The sequence below is a fragment of the Octopus bimaculoides genome, chromosome 15, assembly GCF_046866305.1.
Source record: "Octopus bimaculoides isolate indiv1 chromosome 15, ASM4686630v1, whole genome shotgun sequence".
Lineage (NCBI taxonomy): Eukaryota > Metazoa > Mollusca > Cephalopoda > Octopoda > Octopodidae > Octopus > Octopus bimaculoides.
In genome coordinates this window covers 23,774,752-23,802,251 of record NC_142942.1, presented here as the reverse complement: position 1 = coordinate 23,802,251, position 27,500 = coordinate 23,774,752, and the positions used below count along the sequence as shown (strand labels likewise).

At 38.2% G+C, this 27,500-nt stretch overlaps 1 protein-coding gene across 6 annotated transcripts in view; it reads left to right on the top strand.

The window, feature by feature from the left end:
* Nucleotides 1-27,500, top strand: part of LOC106874101 (tyrosine-protein phosphatase non-receptor type 9) — a 55,972-nt gene that overhangs the window by 27,813 nt on the left and 659 nt on the right. For 3 of the 6 annotated variants that reach the window (XM_014921705.3, XM_089363592.1, XM_089363591.1), the window contains exons 2-11: nt 12,895-13,038; nt 16,065-16,154; nt 18,734-18,858; nt 20,966-21,071; nt 21,901-22,011; nt 22,155-22,846; nt 23,701-23,861; nt 24,537-24,615; nt 25,310-25,460; nt 26,499-26,706. In XM_014921705.3, the coding sequence (XP_014777191.2) occupies nt 12,895-13,038; nt 16,065-16,154; nt 18,734-18,858; nt 20,966-21,071; nt 21,901-22,011; nt 22,155-22,846; nt 23,701-23,861; nt 24,537-24,615; nt 25,310-25,460; nt 26,499-26,706 (1,867 nt within the window). Of the gene's footprint in view, nt 1-8,371; nt 8,390-11,307; nt 11,402-12,894; nt 13,039-16,064; nt 16,155-18,733; nt 18,859-20,965; nt 21,072-21,900; nt 22,012-22,154; nt 22,847-23,700; nt 23,862-24,536; nt 24,616-25,309; nt 25,461-26,498; nt 26,707-27,500 lie in introns of all 6 variants that reach the window. The other 3 variants (XM_089363588.1, XM_089363590.1, XM_089363589.1) reach the window with 2 other exon arrangements.

The following is a 27,500-nucleotide window of genomic DNA, read 5'->3' as shown; positions in this document are numbered from 1 at the left end:
CATGTATGTATGGTTGTGTGTGTGTGTGTGTGTATTGGTATGTATATTTACACACCCAGTATTGCTAACAGCAACTATTTAAACGGCAATTAACCTTGGGTTCGCCCTCACCGCTTTGTCGACGTCACTGCATTTATACTTTCACCCCCAACCGTGATGTTGTGGTGTTTATCTCTGCTTACATTTACTTCTTTGCCATGTGATGGTGTGGTTTGTATCCATCTCTCCATCCAGATAGCTTTACCATCTGATGTGTTTTATTCATCGCTTCATCTCAAGCTTTTGCATCAGTCGGTTCTCTTCTGCGGTGTTTTGAATTGTCAACGTCATCTTGACAGTGATGTTGTGAACCGCATCCACCTCTCTTACTATCACTTCCCTTCTTACTTTGGGCCGCATTAATCATCTTTCGATGCTGATGTGGTGAACCGCATCCATATCCGTTGATTTTACTCCCAGCCATTTCCTTATTCACTCCTACTTCTGCTCTTTCTCTCACTTTTCCTTCAAACCTCTTCATTTTCTTGGGAGTGATGGATACAGACCACAACATCACACCATGAGTAAGATGAGAATAGAAACACTGTTCCTGCGGCCATCGTTCCTTCCCCCCTCTATTTCTCTCTCACGCTCTCTCATTTATCCCCCACACTTGTCTCTGAATTTCTTATTGTATAAGGTTGTGTAATATAGACAAGTGCGTGTGTCTATGTATATATATACACGTATTATATATGTATGTATATATTGCATATATTCATGTATATATTGTATACTGTATGTGTATATATGTGTGTGTGTGTGTGTACGCATATATGTATATATATTATATACACATACAATACTAGTTCATATCTTCATTATATACATATAACGTCAATGTATCATATATCCGAAGCAGAAACACTAAAACACACACACACACACACACACACACACACACACACACACACACACACACACACACTATGATTATATTGTTGTTGACCTTTTAGTCTCTGTTTGCCCACTTCCTTTTCTGGCCACCCTAAATTAGTGAGGCCAAGTCGTAAGGTCATTGTGTCTGAAGGGAGGATTGTGAGCGGGTGATGGCAGTGAAGTGTGTAATCCAACGTTTGGTGAATGAGATTCAGGGTGTGAAACATGCAGGATGAAGGGGAATGTGCTGTCGTTTAACCCCAGGTCAATACTGATCCAGTAGGCCCTTCATCAAAGGCATTCCAACCTGACCTATCCCATTTATCGAGCACTGTTTTAAGACAGTAGATTGTGATCTCATAATGGTTCTCTCATTGCTAAAGAGAGAGTATGTGGTTGAACTTGGCTATTATTACTGTAGCTCCAGTGCAGCCATACTTGAAGAGACAGGCATTCCAGCTTAGTTGTTGAGTCGTACGTCTGTTCTGACCTTGATTTTAATCAAAGGCACTCCAGCTATGACCGTCCTACTTTTTCCAGGAATTCAGGGTCATTCTCTAGTTGCTCCTTTTCTACAGTAGCAGAGTGTAAGTTGATGGAAATTTAGCTGTTATTTCTAGAAGGTCAGTGACCATGTCAATGCTTCTCCATTGACTTACTTATTGACAACATTTCCTTGACATGTGCAATGACTGACAGACTCGGGGTATCGTGGGTGTCACCCCCCACTCCCCATTAAGGAGTGTTTTTTAAGGTGCTGGTTCATGGAAGTAGATGTATCTGACATGAGTGTTGTGGAATGAAGGGTGCTGTCTGTAAAGGGAGTCGCGTTGGTTGGAAGTAATTTCTTTTCAAACATCATAGAATAGGTTCTATTTTAACATACACAGGAGTTAAGGTTGTGCATGCACACACACACACGCATGCACACACACACATGCTCACATCACTCTCTGATGACATCATCTCCCTCTCTATATTATACAATTTTGTCAATGTTTTTGTGTGTATATATTTATGTATGTTTATGTGTGTGTGTGTGTGTGTGTGTGTGTTTATACTGCATGTGTATGTTGGTTAGTCAATCATTTGTTACACATGTATGGTTGATGTTTGTTGTGTAGGTTGACTGTCTGTCTTGTTTGTTTAATAATATCCAATGTAAATGTTGATTGGTTCATCCATTAATTGATTTCTCCAGTCACACTTAATGTCATCTAACAAGGTGGGTGGAGCAAGAGAGTTGATATAAGAGGGACAGGATGAGTGCACATACTAGGCTTGGTTGCAGGCAGTGAGTAAAGAAATGCTACACATACATAGAGAAAGAGATGAAGAGACTGTTGGGGGAAAAGGCCCTGCAAAAGTTAATATTTATTTTCCTTACATGCTTTTCCAGTAAGCTGTTCATTAGCAGTCATTTTTTGCATTAGTCACCTGGGTATTCACTAACTTAAGAATTTATAGCAAATTATTCCAAATGAATATATCAATACAATTGCTATAATAATATTGATACATTTTTGCCATCAAGGGTAACATGGCATACATACAATAATTATAACTTAACTTTTATTAGATTGGCGATTGTGGCAAAATTATATTTCCTCATCATTTAACATGCTTCTTCCATGCCAGTATGGATTGGCCAGTTTGGCAGAGTTCAATGGGCCCAAGAACTGAACCATACTCCAGTGTCTGCTTCAGCCTGGTTTCTTTGGCTGGATGTCCTTCCTAATGCCACCACCTGTCTTCATCCTTTTACGTCTGTTTTTGCATATTGTCATGGGTTGGCTGAGACTTTTTGATGCATACCTGAAAGTTATCTCCTGAGACGCAAACCTGAATATCTTGAAGTAAATATCATCAAATGAAACATGGAAGAGTTAGAACTATTGTTTGATATCCAAAACCAAAACCTGCAAAAGATGTATACAAGCAAGAACAGAACGAGACACAGCAAACCCCTTTTCAAAGTATTTAAGCTGCTTCTTATCTGTGTGAGTTTCTGGGATTAAAAAATGGAACAAGAATATTTTACAGAAAGGTGCTCTCTTTTGCTTTGCAAACTACAAGGCAACCCTTGCCGTACTGATGCCACAAAAAGCATCCAATGTACTCTAAGTCTTTGGTAATCAATTCAGAGCTGTTCCAATATTGATTTAATTGCATTCCTCCATCTCTAAAGTTTAAGGCTTTTCTTTATGTTGGAAGATACTTGGGCAAACACAATATCCTGTGTGTTTGTGTCCCTTTATATTTTTTTGAGTCCAAATCCTGCTGAGGTCTGCTTTGCCATTTTTCTGGGAGTTGATAAAATAAAGTACCAGTCAAGTATAGGGGAAGGTGGGGGTGATAACATTGATTGTTCCTTCTTTACCAAATCCGTCTAGCTTTGGATTGGGAGTCATTCGAGGCAGAATTTTAGGGCTGGATGTTTTTCTTGCCTCCAACCCATACCTGTGTTTCAAGCAAGGGATGGCTTTTTTTTTTTTCTTTTTTATTCCAGGGGTGTTTGGAAGTGTAGAGCAACCAGTTATAACAAGGTATGCCAATGTCACCGGCTTCTGGCAAATGGTGACAAGCACAAGTGTATATCTTGCATATATGTATAGGTGTGAGTATGGACACACACACACACACACACACACACACACACACACACACACACACACACACACACACACACACACACACACACACACACACACACAAGATGCGCTTTCCTATGATTTCTGTCTACCATATTTCCTTGTAAGGTATTGGTTGGACTGGTGGTATAGTAGAAGACACCCAAGGGGTGCTGTGGGGCCAAATCCATTACCACATGGTAAGAATTGAACTTGTAACCATTCCCGTTTCCTTTCACACTCAAGTTTCGCTCCAATCACCTCTACAATTGTAGTAGAATTGTTTTGAGTTATTTTGAAGCTGCTGCTGCTGCCAAGGTGTTCTTGTACAATTTACCAATGATCAGGAGAGTCATTCCTTGTACTTCTCTCAATGATGCACAGGTATTTGGGTGTTGCCTGGTTAGCGTGTGCTGAGAGAATTTAGGTTAAGTAATGGTGGATTATGCTGATGTTGGCCCACAACTTCAAACCTATTGAACCAGGCTGCAAAGAAGAAGGAAAAAAAAAAAAAAAAACTACTCAACCACTTTCTGACATCATTAACAACACAAACAAAACAAAAAAAAACCTGCTTTGATTTTTTTTTTTTTTTCTGAAACCTGCTCACTGAGTTTCTTCTTTCTCTCTCTCTCTCTCTCTCTTTCTCTCTCTCTTTCTCTCTCTCTCTCTCTCTTTCTCTCTCTCTCTCTCTCTCTCTCTCTTTTCTTCTTACATAAACATACATTTTTGCATTTTTCATCTATTTTCAAATTTCTTCTTCTTCTTCTAACCAGTTTTCTGTTGTACTTTCCCCGTTTGCTGGTGTTTTGTTCCTGGTTGGCCCTGATTGTGCAAACTTTATGATCAAGTCAGGAACATCTCTCCAGTTTTATTCAGCCAAAATATATCTAGGCTTACATTATTCAATGTGACTTTGTTATTTTTGAGATATTGGGGCAGAAGGTTCTCAATGTTGGATCTGTGGCCCACAAAACATCAAATTATCATCTTCATCATCGTTTAATGTCCACCTTCCATGTTAGCATGGGTTGGACGGTTTGACTGAGAACTGGTGAAACCAGATGGCTACACCAGGCTCCAATCTGATTTGGCAGTGTTTCTACAGCTGGATACCCTTCCTAATGCCAACCACTCCGAGAGTGTAGTGGGTGCTTTTTATGTGCCACTAGCATGAAGGCCAGTCAGGCGGTACTGGTAACGGCCACGCTCATAATGGTGTATTTTATGTGCCACTTGCACAGGAGCAAATCCAGCGGCACTGGCAACGATCTTGCTTGAATGTCTTTACACGTTACTCTTGATGAAAAGATAAAAAAGAAAGATAAAACACCAGTGTCCTGTGACTGACTCACTGTTTGAAAATCACTGCATTGTGATGCAATCTGAGCACAAATTTGGCTGTTGTTTCTAGCAGGTTCAATGAATATGTAGAGGCTTCATTGTTGCTTGGTATTATTACACGTCAGCTCTGGTCAAACAGATCTCAAGTAGCCACAATAGTTGGCTACTTGACTACTTGAGATCTGCCTACTGATCCTGATGGGTTGACAAAGTACCAATTGTTTATGGTTGATGAGGAAGTTGACCAACAAGCCAGCTATGAAGACTGTTTTCGTTTTATTCCTCTTCAAACTCCTCTTCATTGTATCCGTGTGGGTGATGGTGATGGCTGAATGATGTGAGAGATGAGCAAAGGTAAGCCTCGCATCTAAACAACTGGAAATCAATGTCTTTCCTCCTCCTTCAGTACAAGAATTCCAATGCAAACTCCTTTATTTTTCTCCCTTCATTCTGAGGAGAATCAGAAGTGTAAAAACTCGTAAAATGTCGCCCCCAGCAACTTCCACATTAATAATGAAGATAAAATTAAATAAGAAAATTCACAATTTTACGATGTTGAAAGTGTAATCTATAAAAAAAATTGAATGATATTCCTGACTGGGGAAGTGAGAGAGAGAGAGAGAGAGGGATAGTGTAAGAGAAAAAGGAACCTAGAGGAGTGGGGGTGGGGGTAACTGAAAAGTACTTGGATCTTTTTAAGATTTCAACTTTTTGTTCTAAATTAATTTTTTTTTTAAATTCAAGGTAACAAATTTGGGCAAGTTTCAGGATGATAGAGAATCAGCGTGGATGGTATGAATGCAAGAGAGCGTGAGATTCAAGACGATTGCAATTAAAAAATTACTCTCTTTGGTAGAATCTAAGAAGAAATCGATAAACGCCCTCCATCCACTCACCTTCTGCTCAAAGAAAAAGAAGAGAGTTTCTGCTAAAATAAAATAAACCATCTGCTTCATTCTAATAAGGAAGGAAAAAAAAAATTATTATAGTAATACAAAAAATGAAAAAAAAAAAAAATGGAAATAACCCCAAAATTGAGGAGTGGAGATGGAGAAATTCTTACTTTTATCCTAAATTATATTTTTATTGAGGAGTGGCTTCCAAAACAGGAGAATTCTGATAAAAAAACATTTTTGTAAAATGGTTAAACTGAGAGGAGATTTGCCTAGATTAAACAATTTATTTAGTTGGGAATGGAATAGTTATTAACTCTTTTAATACCAATTTCCAGCACAATATTATCCTGCGTATGATGACTTCAAACTGCATCCAGTAAATGGACCCCCATATACATGATTTATAGGATTATATAGGAATGGTTTTATTTCTACTGTTTTTATGTTAAAAATGAGATGCATTTTTGGCATTTGATGCTCTCTTCTATTTCTGGAAAGAAAAAAACCCGCTGAACAAACAACAAAAAAGCCATGTGCAGTTCATAGAAGTTGATGTTTGCTGAGAGAGAGAAGTGTTTGTAAGTAGTTTTTGCTGGGTTTAGGAGTTGCAATTTTTATCTGGAAAAACCATGAACGTTCTGGCAGGGGAGACACTAGAGAACTACTTCAGATATCCCACGAGCATTATAAGGCATTTAGAAACACTTGGATACATGAATTGCTATGTTTGGTTGAATCATAATTTAACTGACAAAAATTTAATGGACAGCATTTCCGTCTGCAATTCTCAATTCAAATGCAACAAAAGTGACCCATTTTTTGAAAAGACCAATCACAAGTGATAAAAAATTAAATTGCTTATAACAATGTGGAGTGAAAAATGTCCTCGAGAAAAGAAGATGAATCACCTTTTGATCACACCAAAGGCTGACCAATGTCCAAAGAATATGACACTCTATATCTGGTGGGATTGGAAGGATATTGTGTATTACAAGCACCTTCTACAAAATCAGATACTGGATTCAGATAATTATTGTTCCCAATTAGACCAATTAAAGGAGGCAATCAATGAAAACCATCCAGAATTAACCAATTGGAAGGATTTCATATTTCCTTGGAGACCTGAGAAAAAAATAAAAGTATGGAAAAGTGATATATGTTGTAAGGGGCCCAAAAACACGCAGGACATTGTATATATAAAAAAAAAACATCTAAACAAGTAGAATGCGAAGGAATGGTAAGAATCCCTGATGTGCTGAGTGTGCGTTAGATGAATTGCAAAATGGCGGGGGATTACTCTTATTTCAAACATAAGCAGAAATATATGGAAATCATTCAACTTTATTTGTTTCATAATATATATATAGAACATCTCCTGACCTATAAATTCCTAGCATAGGCATTATTTCTTTCTTATTTTTACAGAATAAATTAAATTATATTATAATTCATATTTGTTAAATTATCTTTAAATATCAACACTTGGTTTCACTCCTAAATAGTTCTGATCCAATCTACCTTAGCAAAAAAGAAAAAAAAAAAAATCCATCTTAAATATAGAAACTGCATTTTTTCTTCATATAACGTAATATGAAATTCCTATATATAAAGATATAATCTCTAATTGACTTATTTTTAGTTAATAATTAATAATTACAAACATATTATGCTACATTATAACAAATACCCAATATATGCTCCAATCTATTCTGCTACATTTTATTTCATTATATTTTTATTCTTTTTCTCTTCACTCCTTCGTTCAACTTTTCTCTTTATTTGACCTCTTAACGAATCAATTGTAGAAATTATTAAACTTCCCATAACACAACTCCAACAACTTAACCTTTCTGATAATAGATAAATAGAAATGAATTTAATAAATATATATATATATTTTGAGTGTGACTAGATATATATATATATATATATTGTGTGAATATACACATATGTATGTATATATGTAAATACGTATGCATATATATTGAAGCATATATATATATATACACACACAAATGTATAAATACATAAATATGAATATATACAATTTATATATTAACGACTGAGGGTTCACATGTATGGCTTTTAAGATACATATCATAACAGTCAAATTTTTCAATGCGCTTCATATACATTTATTTTCCCAAATATATCCCTTAAGGCCATTTCTCAAATTACATCTTGGACATCAATGGGGAAGTAGGTTTCATATTATGGAATTTAAAGTTGTAGTAAAAAATGCTTTCAAGAACAGAGCACTTTTGTAATGTGAGAGATGGCTGGCTGTGTGTGGGTGTGTGTATATATATATATATATATATATATATGTGTGTGTGTGTGTGTGTATTATCTGAATGAGATGATTTGGTGCAGTTGACTGGACATTCGGTCTGTTTTGGTGACTACTTTTTGGCGTTGGATACAAACTCGTACACGCAAACACACACACGCACAGTGGGAGAGAGGCAGGGATCAGTGACACCCAAAAAGTGGCACCAAACCAGCTGTGCCAAACCATCTTATACTCCCCAAATATTACTTTTTGATTGCTATGATTATTTTTGCAATTGTTTTCTCTTTTAGTCTTCAAGCTAGATCCAGGTGAGCGACCTTAAAAGTCTGGTTTTGTTTTTTTTCACACCATTGCTTCAAACTATCTGAGGATTATTGCTGTTTCACCCATCTTGTATACACCCTTCAACCTTTTTAACTGATTTCAGGTATTCTGTTATATACACACCCACACACTGCCATTAAATACCACAGCATATATATATATATATATATATATATATATGTGTGCACACACACACACACACACACACATACATGCTCACACACACACACACACATCTATCCTCGTTTATCACCAGGTTTGGTTTTAAAAAACTACAGTGATAAATGAATCCTCTTCACACACTTTGTAAATGGAATGAATGGTGGTCTTGACACCAAGCTCTGGACTCACACCAGCAAAACTTCTGCTGTTATGTTTTTTTTCTTGATCATAGAGATGATCCTTTTCCCGTAGAGAATACACTCATTTCTTTAAATCAGGTGCCTTCATATTTTTTCTGTTTACTGGTCCTATGTTGATGAGTAAAATTATATAAATCCACATTAAAAAAGAAAACAGGCAGCCTTGCAGCATGGTCAATGTGTTGTGGGTAGCTGAGCCTTGCAGGTGGTTACTGGGGTGCGTTTTTGCAGTACAAGCAGAGCCTTTGACCGATTGCCAACCCATGTTACCACAGATGAATCAGTGATAAGCACAAGGGCTCAATGATGAATGAATCACTGATAAACGAGGATAGATGAATACCATAAGATTTTAGAAACTTCAAGAGACATAAAATAAATGATTTTTATTCATGGAACTCAAAGCTGTAAATAATAGCCCTTAAATATTGGGTTGAAGAAAAAGTGGTAGAACATATTTTACAGGTGTGGATTCACGTTCCTTAGTCTTTGACTTTTTTCCATTTAAATAGTTCTTTAACCCAATGTTCAATCACTATTATTTATTGCTTTATCTGCTTGCAATTCCACCTTCAAAAATGATTTATTTATATATGTGTGTATAATGTATATAATAAATTCCTTCTTTGGCACCTTCAGTAATATTTCTGCTCTGCCTTCACCTCCTGCCACTTTTTGTTTTTGTTTCTTCAAGTCTTCAGTTCCTCTCTTTGCACCCTGTCAAATGTGGTTTTGAAATAATCGTAGTGGTGAAGGGGTCAGGGGATTAGTATTATTGGTTCTTCATTTTTATTTTGAGTAAAATTTTGTTTAATTTTTATTATTCTATTGTTTTCAATTAAAAAAAAAAACTTTTGTTTCCAGCAGTGGCCCACCTTTTGTAAACTTTACTGAAGAGCAGCACAGGGCTTCCTACCCTTATTTTCCTCCTTAAGTAGAACTTAAAATTTGATAAGAGCTTGGCCTGAGAGAGAGAGAAAAAAAAAAGACACTGTCCACAAAATCGCTTTCCTTTATAAAGTAGATAACTTCCATTATAAATTTCCTCTGTCATCACATTATAAATTTCCTGTCATCACAACTAAACAGATGACGACCCACTCTTCCTTGACAAGGAAAGTGGTGGTTTGATCTCTACAAAAGGCTTAGATCAGTAGTTCCCAAAGTGGGTAGTACTGCCCCACCCACGGGGGGGGGGAGAAAAACGGGGTGATAATGGGGTGACCAAAACGGCAATGGATGTAAAAAAAAGAAACATTTGTGAAATAGTGTTGTTTTAAATTTGCAGCAGAAAATGGTTTATGTCTGTGATGGTGAGAGGGGGGCGGGGACACTAGGAATGTGGCCTTAGAATCAAGGAGGTGGCGGCCTGAGAGGTTTGGGAACCACTGGCTTAGACGATAGCCGGATCCATCTGCATGTGATAATAAATGTTTTATATAATCCAACAAAATCCACAATGCATGGATTACTGGATGAATTGCCTGCTGTATGTTTTCTTTATCTTGCATGAATATTCCGACAGGTTTGGTTGCTGTCAGCTTCAATGCAAAACTTATCCCTAATCTTAATGTCTACCTAACAACCATCTGGCCAGAAAATCTGTCAGTAGAACACAATTGACTCTAACTATGTCATCCCAGCTTTTCATTACTGCCCCTTACTTTATTCAGCTTAGAAGGCAGCAAAACTGGCAGAATTATTTCAGTTTTGGAATAAATGCTTTGAGGAGGTATTTCTTACAACTTTTTACACTCAGAGTTCAATTCCCACCTTTGTCAACTTTGCCTTCCATCCCTCAAGGGTAAAGAAAATAAAGTATCAGTCAAGTACTGGGGTCGATGGAATCAGAATTGATTAAACCCTGCCCACCAGATTGATGGCCTTCAGTCTAAATCAGAAATCACTCTATTGAGCTTGGATGAAAAATGAAGCCAGCTTTGATTAGATTTGAACTCAGATCTTAAAGGGATGGAAAGCATTTTATAGATTTTATCACTCCTTCCACTCATAATAATAATAATAATTTTGCCACAAGGGCAGTAATTTTGGAGAAGGGGATAAGTCGATTACATCAGCCCCAGTGTTCATCTGGTACTTATTTTATCGACCCCATATACTAACTAGAGTGTTACCTGTTCCATGTTGTAAGGTGATGCTGGTATATACACTTTTGCTACTTCTTAGTAATATCAGGTCATGTCACTTCTGTAATAAATTGATTGCGAAACCTTTTTCTTACCATATTTCCATTGAAATACACTACTTTTGTTTCATTAAATCTTGAAAATAAAGAATTTGCTAAAATAACTTTGTCATTAATCTGAAACTTGCAGCATAAATTAAACTACCATCTATCTCAGAGCCAGGGACAGTCACATGCAGTTTGATATCAGAAGGGTTAAACAGTATTATTGTCATCAATAAAATATATTGTTATTGATAATATAGATTTATTGCAAATGAGAAATCTGTTTTTATTTTATAACTTTTGAGTTCATTTCATTATTTTTTATAACCACCATGAAATCTGAATAAAGTAAAATTTTGATAAAGGGAGACGTTCTTCTCTGAAGATGAAATACAACAGTGATCAACCTATTTTATGATTGAATTTGCCAGAACAAATTAAGAGTGAGTAGATATGTTAAAATTCTAATAATAATCATAGCATCTGGCATCATCAGAAATTAGTTAGAGGTGACAAGAAATAACGCCATCATTCATTATGTGATGGACTCTAGTAATAATAAAGAGATTGGTCTCGTATTTAATTTTGGCAAAATTGATCTAATGTTCTCTTGAGTACCTCCCCCCAGTTCTTGTTTTGTAAAATCAGGCTTTAAGTTGTTTCTCCTTCTTTTTCCAAATACTGTTTCCATGCTAACATGGATTTCTATGTTTTTGTTCTTGCCTTTTTTTTTATTTCAAATTTTTTTTAATAACATTTTTGTTTTGCTTTGTTTTTGGACTTGATTTGATAATATTTTGGAGTACACACACACACACACACACACACACACACACACTGAGAATATATTTTCACTTTAAATAATATACAAACACCTTTCTTTACCTTTCAGAATTTGGAGAGTAATGTAACTTGTACGCTCACAGCTCCTTTGCCTCTGGGTGTTCTATATAGCCTGTAGTTACTCTTGCCTCTCCTTCTCTCTCTCTCTCTCTCTCTCTCTCTCTCTCTCTCTTTCTCTCTCTCTCTCTCTCTCTCTCTCTCTATATATATATATATATATATATATTATGTTGAAAGAGAGTGGGGGTGCAAGGTCTCACCGAGGCGATGACTACGGACCGAGACCTTTGGAAATGGGCTGTGCGTGAGAAGACCCGGCAAGCCAAGTAAGATCGTTGCCAGTGCCCCTGGACTGGTTCTTGTGCGGGTGGCACATGAGATGCACCATTTTGAGCGTGGCCGTTGCCAGTACCGCCTGACTGGCTCCTGTAGGATTTTCGAGCGAGATCGTTGCCAGTGCCCCTGGACTGGCTTGTGCGGGTGGCACATAAAAGACACCATTTCGAGCGTGGCCGTTTTCGTGCGGGTGACACGTAAAAGCACCCACTACACTCTCTGAGTGGTTGGCGTTAGGAAGGGCATCCAGCTGTAGAAACTCTGCCAAATCAGACTGGAGCCTGGTGTTGCCATCCGGTTTCACCAGTCCTCAGTCAAATCGTCCAACCCATGCTAGCATGGAAAGCGGACGTTAAACGATGATGATGATGATGATGATATATACATATTGAGAATTTACATTTATTTAGCAAAACTTTTGTTTTCTCCTCCCTGAAAACCATTTCTAGCTTCTTCAACATAGTTCCTTGTGTTTCTGACTGGATGTAGCATGCGGCGTTCTATCACTGGGGTATAGTTTGCTGTGACACTGGCAGGACATAGCATAATGTGACCCTGGCAGGATTGAATGTGCCATGCAGTTTGCTATGACTGATTGTATGACTAGATATCCAGTATGGTCTGTATAACCACTGTTATTTTAAAATTATAATATTCAACACCCCTTTTTATATCACTACCCCCTGACCTTTATTTCTCCCACCAACTTGTTATACCAACCTGGCCACTTACACAACACCAATATTGTCCATTTCAGAAAGTAAAGAAGTTCATTGAAGAGGTCAACTACTACTACATCCAAAATGGCAAACAGCCATTGCCCTGGAAGACAGCAGTCAAGTTTCTTATGGCCCGCAAGTTTGACATCCGCAGAGCATTAGACTTATACAGATGTCATCAGGTAAAGAAATTCCTCTTCTTTTGAATGGCTTCCTTTCTTTATCTCTTTTTCTCATTTCTCACTTCACCCCACCCCCCTCACATTCTTCTTTGTATTATTTGAAGCTTTAACTGGTTTCACACTTTACACTGATTTTCAAAAAGTTCAACTAGAAAGACATGGCTTGTGTTGCAGCTGTCTTGCTTCTGACTAGTGTTTGACGCTTGCCCTGTTTTTATAGGAAGTTCATGACTCAAATTAGTATATGTTTTGAATAGGATTTGATTGGTAGAGGGATAGTCACATGACTAGTCTTAGAAATTTTTGTAGGTTCCCCACTATATGCATGTGTTAGCATTTGACTGGTAAACCAAGGCTGACACGGTTGACTGAACGTGTCCAAACAATCAATTGCTCTGAATGTTTTCTGTCAAGTGTTTGTAGAGAACAAACACATTCATTGAATTTAATGCATGCTATCAAATGTCAAGGATGTAATGAACACAGGTCAAACAAAGCTTACTCTAAGAAATAGACTGACCGTTCACTGACAACAAATATGAGACTCCAGTTCTAGAAAGATTCCACTGAGGGGTCATATAGACATATGTGCAAAGAATAAGTCTCCCATATTGCAGGTCTTCCCACTCTACCACAGATGAACAAAGAAAATACTTTCATACAAGAGTACAAACCAAGACTTAACAGACTTTAACAGAGTACATACACAAATAACTATTCATATACAAAATTCATTCTGCCTCTTATGAGGAAGCTACACAGCTAAAAGCCTAAACTTTAGCCATTGGACTACATACAAATGACCCCTGTTTACTCTCCCACCAGACAGATTAAATTTGGAATGCTTTGATTGTAACTAAACATTTTCACTCATCTGTGTCGGCCTTCTTTTTTTAGGTGCAAAATATACAGTCATGTGACACTAACACACGGACGTAGTGGGAAGCGTACGAAAGGTTATACACTTAATCATGTGCTTGATCTTTTAAACTACAGACATTATCCATTTTACAAGAGGTGACCTTATACCGAGTGAAGGGAGGTCAAGAAGGGTTGAGGGACAGGTATAGGTGTCTTGCTTTGGGGGAGAAACATGGCCACGCCCAGTAGGAAGAGAAAGAGGATGCTGGTGAAGGTGTGTCAGGGCATACCCTTAAATTACAGGAATATAAGGGAAGTAGTGTGGCAGGTGGATGGAGGGAGATGCAGTGGGGGGACGTGAGTGGGGGTTTGGTCAGTCATGAATATCTGTTGAAGTAGGAGTGGGTTAGGGAATAGGTAAGAGGGGGGAGCAGCATTGATGTGAAGTGAGTGGGGGGTAGATGTGTATGTGAAAGAGATGCAAAGTGCTAGGGATGAAGGTGGAAATGATGGGAGATGAACAGAGGGGATGGGGCTGCTGCTGAGAGAAAATGAGGGGTTGTAATAATAGAAGGGGAGGGGAGTGAAATATAAGGAGGTAAGAGATGATAGTGAGGATGTGTGAGGAACAGGAAGTGGTTCCTGGGAGGGTGAGTGGTGGGGGGAATGAAGTGTATGCAATCCCATCTCATAATTACAGCAGCTGAGTGAGTTATGAGAGGGATGGAGAGGAGGGTGTCGGGAAGATGGGGTTGTAGGTAGGGGGTTCTTTGGGTGCAGGGGCATAGACTTAGGTGACGTGCCTTTAGGATCTTATTTTCATTTAGCAGGGATGGGTTTTCTCAAGTATCATATATCGCTAATCACTTCAGTCCTTTGTCCTCTCCTCCATGAGACTCAACATCCAGGCATCATTCTTCACCAGTTTAATCTCCAGGGCCTCTCTCTTCTACTGGTCCCATCCACATTCAAAGGTCAGCACTTTTGTATGCAGCCCTCCTCATCCGTACACATCACATGACCATACCAGCACATTTCCCCCTCTCGCACACATCCAATACCTTTTATACCTAATTTTCCTCTTAACACATTTTCACTTTGCTGTACACACACACACACACTGACATTGCACATCAACTGGAGCCTGCTAGCTTCAATGTCTTACACACCATCACATGTCTTCTACATTTACAACCCATGTTTCACCACCATGTAGCATTGCAGTTTGTGCACAAGTATCATACAATCTGCCTTTCACCCTGAGAGCAGGGCCTTTTCTTGCCAATAATTATAATTAAGGGTACTAAGAAGAAACAGCACCTGGAGATAGACATCAAATGACTCTATATTACACTCCATTAGTAATTACTAAACCAGAAATCGGACAATCTAGAATTAACCTAAAAAAAAAATATTCTTACTAAATCTATTTTATTCATTTCTTTGCTTTCAGCATTGTGCTAATGGATTGTAATTTGAAGTGGTTTTTAGAGTCATTTGACATCTATCTCTAGCATGTAGGTGCTGTTTCTCAGTACCCTTAATTATAATGATATATATATATATATATCTATAGCTATATGTGTGTGTTTATGTTTGTGTGTGTGTGTGTGGCTTAGTGGTTAGGGTATTCGGCCCTTGATTGTAAGGTCATGAGTTTGATTCCTGGTGGCACATTGTGTCCTTGAGCAAGACACTTTATTTTACATTGCTGCAGTCCACTCAGCTGGCAAAAATGGGTTGCACTTGCATTTCAAAGGGGCCAGCCTTGTCACGTTCTGTCTTATGCTGAATCTCTCTGAGGACTACATTAAGGTTATGCATGTCTGTGGAGTACTCAGCCACTTGCACTTTAATTGCATGTGCATATGGTTCCGTTTATTGGATCAGTTGGGACACTCATCATCATAACAGATGGAGTACCTGTCACACACACACACACACAATCTGCTTCAATAATTGGTGTCTGACCCTTGCCAGCATGGAGAAGTGGATACTACGACGATGATGACATGCATATAGTTGTATGTATGTCCACTCACACAACGATGTATCTGTGGAATGCATGCAGGCGATCAGACAAACCCATACACTGTATTGCTGTAGTGTTCAATGTTTCATTTATTTCTCTTTCTGTCTCTCTCATTTGAACCCGTTTCCTGCAGTTAACTAGAGAAGGTGAAGACTTGCTCTATCTCGACATTAACGACAAATTCCTGCAAGAAGAATTACAGACAGAGAAGTTCACAATATTGGTAAGTTGTTTACTTGTAGCTTAATGCATGTTTCATCACCTCTCATTCTCATGACAAGGTTGATTCTGTTGGGATGGGGGACGTTGAACCCCAGGTCAACAATGTTCAAAGATATCCCAGCCCCTTGGTATCCCATTTTATTTTATGGCATAGTACATCTGGGGCTGCATTATCCAATACAACTCTTGAAGTGCTTCTGCACTCTTATTCCTTCCAACTCTTTTAATGTTAACTTTTCTGTGTTTTATTCTGTGTCCTGTGCATGTCCTTCTAGCTTTCATTGCCGTCTTTCTTTGACTCAGATGTTGGCTTCTGCCCATTCCTTTTAACCTCTTCTAACGAGTAGTAGTGCACCTGAGCACTGTATACAATAAACTCATTATATTTGATTATATCATTCCAAAATAGTAGCAAACAAAAACTTCTAATTTGACAAGGCTGGCAGTGAGTAAAGGTTATTAAACCTGTGAGTGGTAGATTTGAAATTCATGTGCCTGACACTCCTTTCTATTTTGCTGTTGGTTGTTATAACACCTAATATCACTCGTTTCACGGGTTCCACATCACTTTGGATCTAAATCAGCCAAATTTAAGGGGGCAGGGTGAACAGTATATTACTTGTGAAAGACTGGGGTTCTTAACCAGAGAAACTTCCTTCAGAAAAATGGAAAGATGTATGTTGACCTCTTAAAAATCTCTGGTTAAAAGATGGTTGCTTCCTCCATGCCCCCTTCCTCGGAATCTGTTGGCAGAGCTATTTCTATTGTGTGAAGATGTTTCTAACAATGTTATTGGAAGCTCCTTATTTTTAAAAACCTGTCTTCTTACTCTCAAACCTACACACTTTTCCCTGTTGGTGTGGTCAATTCTCAGCACCTTTGGTGGCCGTTGAGAGTTTCCACATTCTCTTCTGAAGTTATGGCATCGTCTGACCATGTAGCAGTTATAGTAGTGGTAATGTTACTTTTAGTAACTTTAAATGTGGAACTGTTCTGAACATACCTGATGCAAGTCCAAGCAAGGACATAGGAATTAAACTTTTGTTTCAAATGGATTGTAAGTGGACAAATGAAATTTTAAACTGACTAAAGTCTTTGGTTTTTTTTTTTTATCAAAAATTGATTTTGAGGACAAAAATTGATTTTCAATTGACAGCAAACAAGAAACAATAATTTTAGTAAAATTTGACCCAGATTTGAAACTGGTTGGAATGGTTGATTTTCCATATTCTGAAGAGAAAAAGGAATCTTCTAGAGTGTCTGTGTCTCATCATACAACCAGGATTATTTACTATTGGACTCGTTTTTTTCCATGGGAGACAACACTGTGTTGCAAGCTTATCTTCCTGTCTGTTGCAAATAGATGTGACTTCCCTGAGTGGATAAAGTGTTGAACTGGTTACCTGTAGGTTGTGAGTTCGAACACTCTGAAGGTTTTTCATTGTATTTTTGGACAGAAAACTTTAATACTCATGTTTTGCTACTTCACAATGTTGTACTTTGTGAGCAAGCATTGTATTGTTCTTTGTTTCACTTAGAAGAATCTGTTGCCAGCAGGAGTAACACCACTCTAAACTTTCTCTTTACTCCCACCATTATACTTTCACAATATGCACCTCTACTGCTACTTAGATCACCTTCATATTTGAGAATAAAGGGGAAAAAAAGAGAGAAGAAAATTCTATTGCACCACATGTTTTTTTAAATAGGGGTAATATTCAGCTTTTTGTTCTCATTCATTCCAATGCATCTATCATTTACGTGGAGTAAATCATGTGGCATTTGTACTTCTTTTTTTTTCTTTTTTTTTTGGTTATATTTCTCAGCTGACATCTCATCTAAGCTAATTCTCTTACTAATCATTTATAACTTTTTCCGTTACTTTCATAACTCCATTCATAAAATCCATCACCATCACACATTTGCCATAGCAACTGTTGCAGGTGAAAGCTTTCCTTCTTAGCCCCAGAATCAGTTATTTTTTTTTCTGTTTATTATTATCATTTTTGTTCTTGTTGTTGTCATTCAGAGTTACTTAATTTATCAGACATTACTGCATGTTACCGTTTTCCTCTCACCCAATTTCATATGAATATATTTGTTTTCACTTATATTTGTGTGTGTGTATGTGCGTGCATGTGTATGTGTGTATACATGTGTGTGCACATATATTTATGTATGTGTATTATTTGCCTGCATATGTATATATGTGCATAGATGTTTTTTTTTGTATATGTACATACACCTGTATATATGTGTATGTATCCATGCATGCACGAATACAGCTATACATATATATATATATATATATATGTGTGTGTGTAGATATATATATACATGTATATGTCTACACATACATATCTGTACATGTGTATGTGTGTGTAAAGATGCATATATGTATGTACATACAAATGTATATATGTGTGTGTGTATGCATATATGTGTATGTATACGTCTTTTAAATTTTGTTTCCTGTGTCTGCTCTTTTAATCCATTTTATTCCGTTATTTTGTTCCAATTTTTTCTTTTTTTTTTCCTTTTCTTTTCTTTTTCTTTATTTCTTTCTTTCTAAACACCTAGGGTGGCCGTGATAGTGGTGGAGCTGCCATAGCCCTTTTCACTGCACGATATCACTTTCCTACCCTCACTTCTCACCAGAATGTTCTCAAGGCGCTAATTTATCAGTTGGATGCTGCTTTAGAAAGGTAAGACTGGAAAATAACTAAAAAAAAAAAATAATGATAATTCAAATATATAATTAAATAAATAAAAAAAATAGCCAAACTTTGTCGTTGTGCAAATGTTGACACTTTTTACCTTTCACTGTGTTGCACTTCATTGCACATTGAACCCGTTTCCTCTGCATTACTTGTGTGATGGTACTGCCACCACCCTGTTGTTTGTGTAAAGTTTGAACTTTTGATGTTGTTCCTGGCAGTGATTAATGGTGATTGAGAATTTGTGGACAAGAACGATTATGCAAAACTTGTAAAAGAGTGTCTTTACTCCTTCGTCCTTTTGGGGGAGAGGTGAGGAGTCAGTATAATATATACTAGTTAAATACAGGGGTCAGTTTCAGCCCTTTTGATTTTTGATACCAAACTATATGAGACTGGCCTTGGTTTTATGATAAACGTTCTCTTTGAAAGTGATTTAAATGAAACCCTTTCATCGAAATGTTGTGATAGTCTATGTTCCAAACACTGTCTTAATAATGACAGGGATTCTTTGCTGTTTCCAGAATTAATTGGAACACAGGCTCTGTATTCCAATAGAAATGTGATAACTAAAGGACTAATTGGCTGCAGGACCCTAAGAACTCTGCTTTGAGCCTTTAGGAATCTGAGTGTTAGGCAACAGTGAGTACCAAGTTCTGTTTTCAGTGGGACTCTTGTCTATTAACTCATAGAAACCCCTAGGAATCATTTGCAGCTGAGTAGACTGAGGCAGTGGAAAATGAAGAAGGGAACAACATGCTTCCCAACTCAAGAATTGAACCTATGATGTCATGATTGTGAGCCCACACTCTAACCGCTAATAAGCACCATGCCTGTGTTACTCTAAATTGAATAGACTACACTCTGCTACACTAAATTCAACAGACTGCATAATCCCTATTTTATACTCTCAACTAAATTTGTAGCTTTGTTAGAAAAAATAATATTATTAAGAGTATAATGGATTTGGTTATTGGCAGAATGTATTTAAGACTAACATTATCACTTTTCTCCAGGCAAGGAAGGGTGGCTAGCTGCTCTTAAGAGGGTGGAGATGGCCAAAGATTTGCAATTGAAAGGTTTGAGAAGAAAGGGTTTTTTTTCTTTTCACTAAGGCCTAATCAACATAAAATAAGATGAGGAAAGAGAGGGATATGCTACACTCCAGTGAGAGAGGGTTGTACTACACTCCAGTGAGAGAGGGTTGTGCTACACTTCAGTGAGAGTGACCAAACTGGTGTTGCTAAATGGGACTCCTTTAACTCTACTGCTATCGGTTGGTAGCAAGAACTGGAAGAAGGCCCTTAACCCTTGGTGTAACCAAGTAATCTTGAGATTTAGTGTGTGTGTGTGTCCCTAATTACCATGTGGTTGCCCACCCCTTTCAGAGACCCTGTCTTATTTTGTGCTTCTGTTCTGTTGTTGATATTTATTGTTTAGTTTGTCTCTTTTGCTCAATTCCCTACTCTTTCCTCTTTTGTTGTTTTTCTTTGTTTTTTTTTGCCATTGTACAGAAATCATCATTATTATTATCATTGTTGTTGTTGTTGTTATTATTATTAAGGCAACAATCTGGCGGAACCGTTAGCACACTGGATGAAATTCTTGGTGGTATTTCGCCTGTTGCTATGTTCTGAGTTCAAATTCTGCCTGGGTTGACTTTGCTTTTCATCCTTTCGGGGTCGATAAATTAAGTACCAGCAAAACACTGGGGTCAATGTAATCAACTAGCCCCCTCCCCCAAAATTCCAAGCTTTGTGCTTATCGTAAAAAGGATTATCATAATGGTGAACTGACAGAATTATAAACATGTCAGACAAAATGCTTTGCAGCATTTCATTACAGAAATGTTTCGAGTTCAAATTCTGCCACGGTCAGCTTCACTTTTCATCCTCTCAGGGTTAATAAAATCAAATCAGTGCCAGTCAAAGACTGGGGGTGATGTAACTGACTAGCCCTCCCCACTTCCCTCAAAATCTCAGGCTTTGTGCCTATAGTAGAAAAGATTATTATTATTATTGTTATTATTATTATTATTGTTATTATTATTGTTATTCAGTTTTATTAGTATTCATAAAAATGTTTTCTGTTGCAGTTTTGAAACCCAAAAACATGGCCTGGTCTTTATTTATGACATGACTGATTCTAAATATGGCAACTTCGATTACAATCTCAGTATCAAGATTCTTAATATGTTAAAGGTAAGTTGTTGTGTGTTTACGGCTGCTGTCGTTTGAAGATCTTGTTTGGTTTAAGTTGTGGTGGTTTAGTTTTCTTCAGCTTGATAAATTGGTGGTGGTGGTGGTGGTGGTGGTAGTCTGAATGATGACATGGCTGGTAGTCTTGGTGATAGTGGTAGTGGTCATGGGGGAGGAGGAGTAGTGGTATGGGTAGCCTTTTAAGAATATTTGGTGCATTTTACTTAAAAAAATATATAGTTCAGTTTCTGAAGCCTACAGATCTTGGTGTTCTGAGTATTATTGGAACATTAAACAAACTGATTTGCAATATTTGCTCCGACATTTTATGTTCTGAGTTCAAATCCTATTGGTGTTAAGCTTTCCTTTTATTCTGCCTGGGAATCATCATCATCATCATCACTTAACATTTGCTGTCTATCCTGGCATGGGTTGGATGATTTGACTGGAGCTGCACCAGGTTCCAGTCTGATTTGGCAGGGTTTCTACAGTTGGATCCCCTTCCTAATGCCAACCACTTCAGAAGTGTAATGGGTGCTTTTTCATGGCACCAGCAAGCATTTACAGGCTGGGATTAATATAATCCTTTTAAATGAGGGTTCAGTAAAATAAAGCAGTGATCATATCCTGTGGACATGAATGTGTCTCTTGAGGCCTGCTGGAGCCTTGAAAACCTTTTGGCAAAGTTGAGGACTCAGTTTGCTCAAGTGCTCATGGATCATTTACTATGTGTTTTCTTGAGTGGACAGCAAGGCCTACTTTGTTTCATGCCCCAAAACCCACAATGGCACACCTATATACAAATATATATATGTCTCTTTTTCTATTTCAGGGTGCATATCCAGCTCGATTAAAAAAAGTGTTGATTGTTGCAGCTCCTCTTTGGTTTAAAGCTTCTTTTAGAATTCTACAACTTTTTTTACGAGAAAAACTACGTGATCGGGTCAGTATTTTTCAGTTGATTCCATTTTAAAGAATTGTCCAGTAGGGGGTTCTAAAATTGCCCCTTTGGATTTTTAGGGATCTCTCATTCCTAATAAAAATGTCTTTTTCTTTCTTTCATTCTTCCCTCCTGTGTAATTTCAGGTCTTTACAGTGGCTGTATCTGAGTTGCCTTTCCATATTCCTTGCGAGTCCCTCCCAAAGCAACTGGGAGGCCATCTAGTGCCTAATCACAACACTTGGCTGAAGCTTTGTTTCTTGGTGGCCACCAATCAAGATCCCGACATGTCCTTTTACTTCAACAACCAGTCATTGCAGCAAGTGAGTGAGTCGAAGGAAGCGATGCAGTCGAGCGATTCTGCTGAAACCGAGACAAACATCTTCGCCAGTGATTTTGACTCCTCAGAAGAAACATCACGAGAAACGGTCAGCGAGAAGTACAACGAGGAAGCGAAAGAGAAGGAAGGTGAAGAGCAACGAATTCGGTCAGAAAAGGAAGTAATTGTGGAGAAGGAAACGCCAGTGGTGATCCAGAGGGTGCACTCGGCCGACACCCGATCTGCAGCGGCAGCTGATACACGAAAGCGGTCATCCAATACATTTTCGCCTGTCGATGAAAACCAGTCTCCAATTACTGACCCTAGTCATCCGTGCAAGCGTCGGCCCGTCTCCCTTGATTCACAGACCTACGAAGAAAGTTTACACATGGCAGATGACAGCGGAATTGACATAGAAACCCTTGCTGACCATGTGAGAAAGTTGAGGAAGAAGGGTCTACGCCAGGAATACCTTAACATTAGATCAGAATCTCCAACTGGCACCTTTTACGTTTCAAAGTAAGTGTTTTGTCACTTTCTCTTTGTGTTGTGGTTGTTGTAAATGGTGTTGACTTAATCTTCTGATCTCCACCCCCACCTACCCCCAATCTCTCTCTCTCTGTGGTGGGGGTGTGTTTATCTCAAGTCTTCTGGATCTTGCCTTGGAATTGTGTTGTCCTTTAGTCCAGTGCTTCTCAAACTCTCTGATGTGGCCTATCAGCAGTTTCTTTTTTTTTCCTATGCACCAGGGACCAATAATATTTCTTAGTAATATTAATTTATACCGGAAACAATATTTATAATGAATATAATAAAAGTTGACAATCTGTATTTATTGACCAGAATATCTGATGTCATTCTACCTTGCCTGCTACAGTGCACTTTTATTCTCCGTTTCATTGTACTTCTCTATTTAAACCTACTCAGAAAGGCATTGGTCAGCCGTGTGTTGCAGTAGAAGACACTTGTTTCAAGTGCTGCACAGTGGGACTGAACCTGGAACCTGTTGCTTTCTGTTCAATCCTGTTGGGAAAACAAAAAGTGTCTTCCACCATAGCACTAGGTGAATCCAAGTAAAACTGGATAAATGGAAACTGTGCAGAATCCTATTATATGGACTGTATGTGTGGTGAACTTAATCCATTGCCTGCTTTTGCAGCACCAGCTTGCTCTTTTAAAACTTCAAGTGGAATCCATTCTGATGGAAGCACTTACGTGAGGTTCATGACTTGAGGATAAATTCTTCCTGTCATCAATCTCAGGGATTTTCCCCATCCCTCTAAACCAGATGAAGTATTTTTTCAAATACCTCACACATCCTTACAACACACAAACCTATGTTTACACTTTGAATATGTTTTTACTTGTTTCAGAGCAAAATGCAATCTCCCCAAGAACCGTTACCTCGATGTGTTGTGTTACGACCATTCCAGAGTTGTGATATCAATGGTGGATGGAGACCCGAGTTCAGATTACATCAATGCAAATTTTGTGGATGGTTACAAGCAGAAGAATGCTTATATAACCACACAAGGTAAGATGAAGGAACACTGGAAGAGTTGGTTTAATGGATCTTTTGTTTTTAGCTATGGACAAACTGACCATCAAGATTGTTCAAGACCAGACCTGGTCACATCTGACAACAACAATAACAGTAATAAGGGTTTCAAATTTTCGTACAAGGACAACAAGCTTTTAGTCAAATACATCAGGATAAAATGTTAAGTTGACCCTTGGGGAAATTTGAACTCAGAATATAACAAGTTGGGGGAAATAGCACAAGGCATTGTGTCCAGTGTCTCTAAAGAAGCTGCCAACTTGTTACCCTATAATAATTATAATAATGGTTTCAAATTTTGGCACAAGGCCAGGTAAGGATTAAGCCGATGAAATCAACCCCAGTGTTACATTGACCCTGAAGGGATGAACTGCAAAGTCGACTTCAGTGGCATTTGAACTGAAAATGTAAGTAGAGAAGGGAAACTGAAACCTTGTGATGCAACACTGGATTCATGAAGAAATCAAGAATTTCACAATTGAAAGGAACATATTTGGGGTTGGGATCCTTAACCCAACCGTTGTTTCAAAGGTGAGGGAAAGCTATGGACAGGTTTTGGCCTTGGTTTGTCCCCATAACCATACAGTATTCTTTCTTTTTCTTTCTCTTATATATATATGTGTTTAACCGTTTTATCATTGTTTATATCAGGTTGTTTATCAAGAACCACTGGTGATTTCTGGAGAATGGTCTGGGAACAGAAGTGCCTTGTTATTGTGATGCTAACCAGGTGGGTGTTTCAACTCTTTTTCGTTCATACGTAAGCTTATGTCCTTTCCCATTGATATCATCTGCCTGTCTGGCTTTATAAACAGACGGACACAGCCATGGCTGTGTGGTTAAAACGTTCGCTTCTATACAGTTTGGGTTGAATCTCACAGCATGGCACCTTGGGCAAGTGACTTCTATTAATGCCCTGGACTGACCATTGCCTTATGAGGGTAATTGGTCAGAGCCCTTCTTTTCTGTGTGAGAGAGAGAGAGAAACGGCATGAGGGTTGATATTTTCCGTGAAAGTGGTGCTGATGTTGATGTTGTCTGTCAGCCAATCATTTTACATTTTACCCATGATCCATTGCATCATGAATTAGCGAGGGGACTTCCATCAGAGTAATTAAGGGCAGCTTCAAATCAGTTGCTTGACTTGCTAGAAATAGAAGCTAAATTTCTGTTAGATTCCATATGTGCTAACATCTTAAAAAAGTAAACTGACGCATTGGATAACGTAGTCTTGGGTCTACTTTGCATGAAAAATAAACAAAAAGATAAGAATGATCATGACTAGAATATTTTTGATTATAGATCTGTTGAGATGGCAGGTGGAACAGCACCAAAACCACCACATCACTACTATAAACCAATCACTACAGTTTCAACATTTTGTCTTCTTATTTTGTGTCTTTTTTTTTTCTTTCTTTTCTCAGAATAATGGAAAGAAATCGATTGAAGTGTGAACAGTATTGGCCGTTGGAGACCGACACATACGAGACATACGACCATTTTGTTGTACATAACAGCTGTGTGAAGCAGTGCTCTGATTACCAGGTGTCTACGTTGGTTCTGAAAAACAATAAGGTCAGCAGCAGCAGCAGCAGCAGCAGCAGCAGCAGCATAACTGTCCTCTGTGTGTGTGTGTGTGTGTGTGTGTGTATAGTTCAAATTTACAGAAAACAAAGACGAACACAGGCGAGGGAACAACAAGCAGGTGTGTTAGTTTAACGCTCAGGAAGAACGGAAAAGTCTTTGATGTTTCAAGCCTACATTCTTTGGCACAAAGGATTGAGAGGTGAAAAAATGTGTAGGGATTACTGGTTCAACATTGTGTGTGTGCGTGTGTGTAGCCATTCTTTACTCTGTGGAATGAATCTCCTGTAAAGACATAGGAGTCTAAGTTTGAATCATTTGAGCACTACCAGGTATCTTCTGTACAGGGAATCTCTGAATGACCATGGGTGCACCTACGAGGTTCCCTTCCGGGGTACAAGTCTGAGCAGAGTCTCCTCACTGGGTTGTTTTTATGGAAGGCCAGTAGTTGCCCATGCATACCAGCCTCCCCTCTGCACACCATTGATGTTGTCCAAGGGAAAGGCAAAGGGGCTGATACATCTTGGCACCAGTGATGTAGCAACTCATTTCTACAACAGAGTGAACTGGAGCAACGTGAAATAAAGTGTCTTGCTCAAGAAGACAACACGTAGCCTGGTCCAGGAATCGAACTTACAACCTCACGATTGTAAGCTCTACTCTCTAACCACTGAGCCATGCACCTTCACACAAACAGTCAATATATACTTGATGGAAAAGTACATCAGATGGTTGTGAGACATTCATGATGTTATGTAAGAAACACCTGAAGTGTTTTCGAAACAATTATAGCATTCGACTTACTCTTCCATTCCTTTTATCTACAGATATGTGTGTGTGTGTGTATGTATGCAGGTTTGACTGTGTGGTTAATAAGTTTTCTTCTCAATTACTTCACGGTTTTGAGTTCAGTCCCGCTGCATGACATCTTCGGCAAATGCCTTCTACTATAGATCTGAGCCAACCAAAGCTTTGTGAATGATATAAAACTGATCATTTGATTGTTTCTTCTTGTTTTCTCACTGACAGACAGGAGAGGAGAGAGTTATACAACACATGCAGTTCATCAGATGGCCAGATTACGGAGTTCCACACAAAGCAGAAGCATTTCTTCAGTTCTTATCGAAAGTACGGACACTTCAGGCTGAAGCTGTGCAAGACTTGGGCGATTCTTGGCATGGTCATCCACTCGGTCCACCTATTGTGGTTCATTGTAGTGCTGGTATAGGGCGTACAGGTCAGTATTGGGTTTTCCATTTGGTTTTCTAGCTTTCAACTATCATTAAAAAGAAACAGCAATCTATTGGTGTAGTTACAATACTCGATCGATCTATCTACCTCTCTCTCTCTCTCACTCATACACACACACACACACACTTTACTTCACACAAGGACACATATGGAGACACGTCCACATATATGGAGATAACATACATACTTACAAACACCTTACATAGTTGCAAAACACACACACACACACACATACATAAAAACGCTGACCAGGAAATGCAAACACATGAATATGCACATATATTTTTGTATATATATATATATTCATTGTACATATTCTTTCATTGTTTTTCATTTTTTGCTTGTCTGACTTTCTTTCTGCCTTACCTCATTATCTCCCTTGATTTCTGTGCTTTTCATATCCATATCTGCCTCTTTCTCTCTTTGTTTATCTATCTTGTCTTTCTCCTTTTTCTACACGCATATATATATATATACACACACACCTGCTTGTGTAGGGAACTTCTCTCATATTCTTAACCTTTGTTCTAATACATTTTCTTACCATTTTGCATAACTTGCACAATATTCTAACAACATCAACAGCTTTCTACCATTTAATGCAGCACCAACTGCAGTACACGTTTCTCTATGACATTGTGTGAGAGATGGCGTTTCCATAGCTGGCTATTAATCACATGCTCAGTAGTACTGATTTAACTTTTCTCAAGTGTTATTCGTGAGCAAAGGCACATAACTTTTTCCGTCTCTCTCTCACACACACTCAGTTTTGTTGTTTTG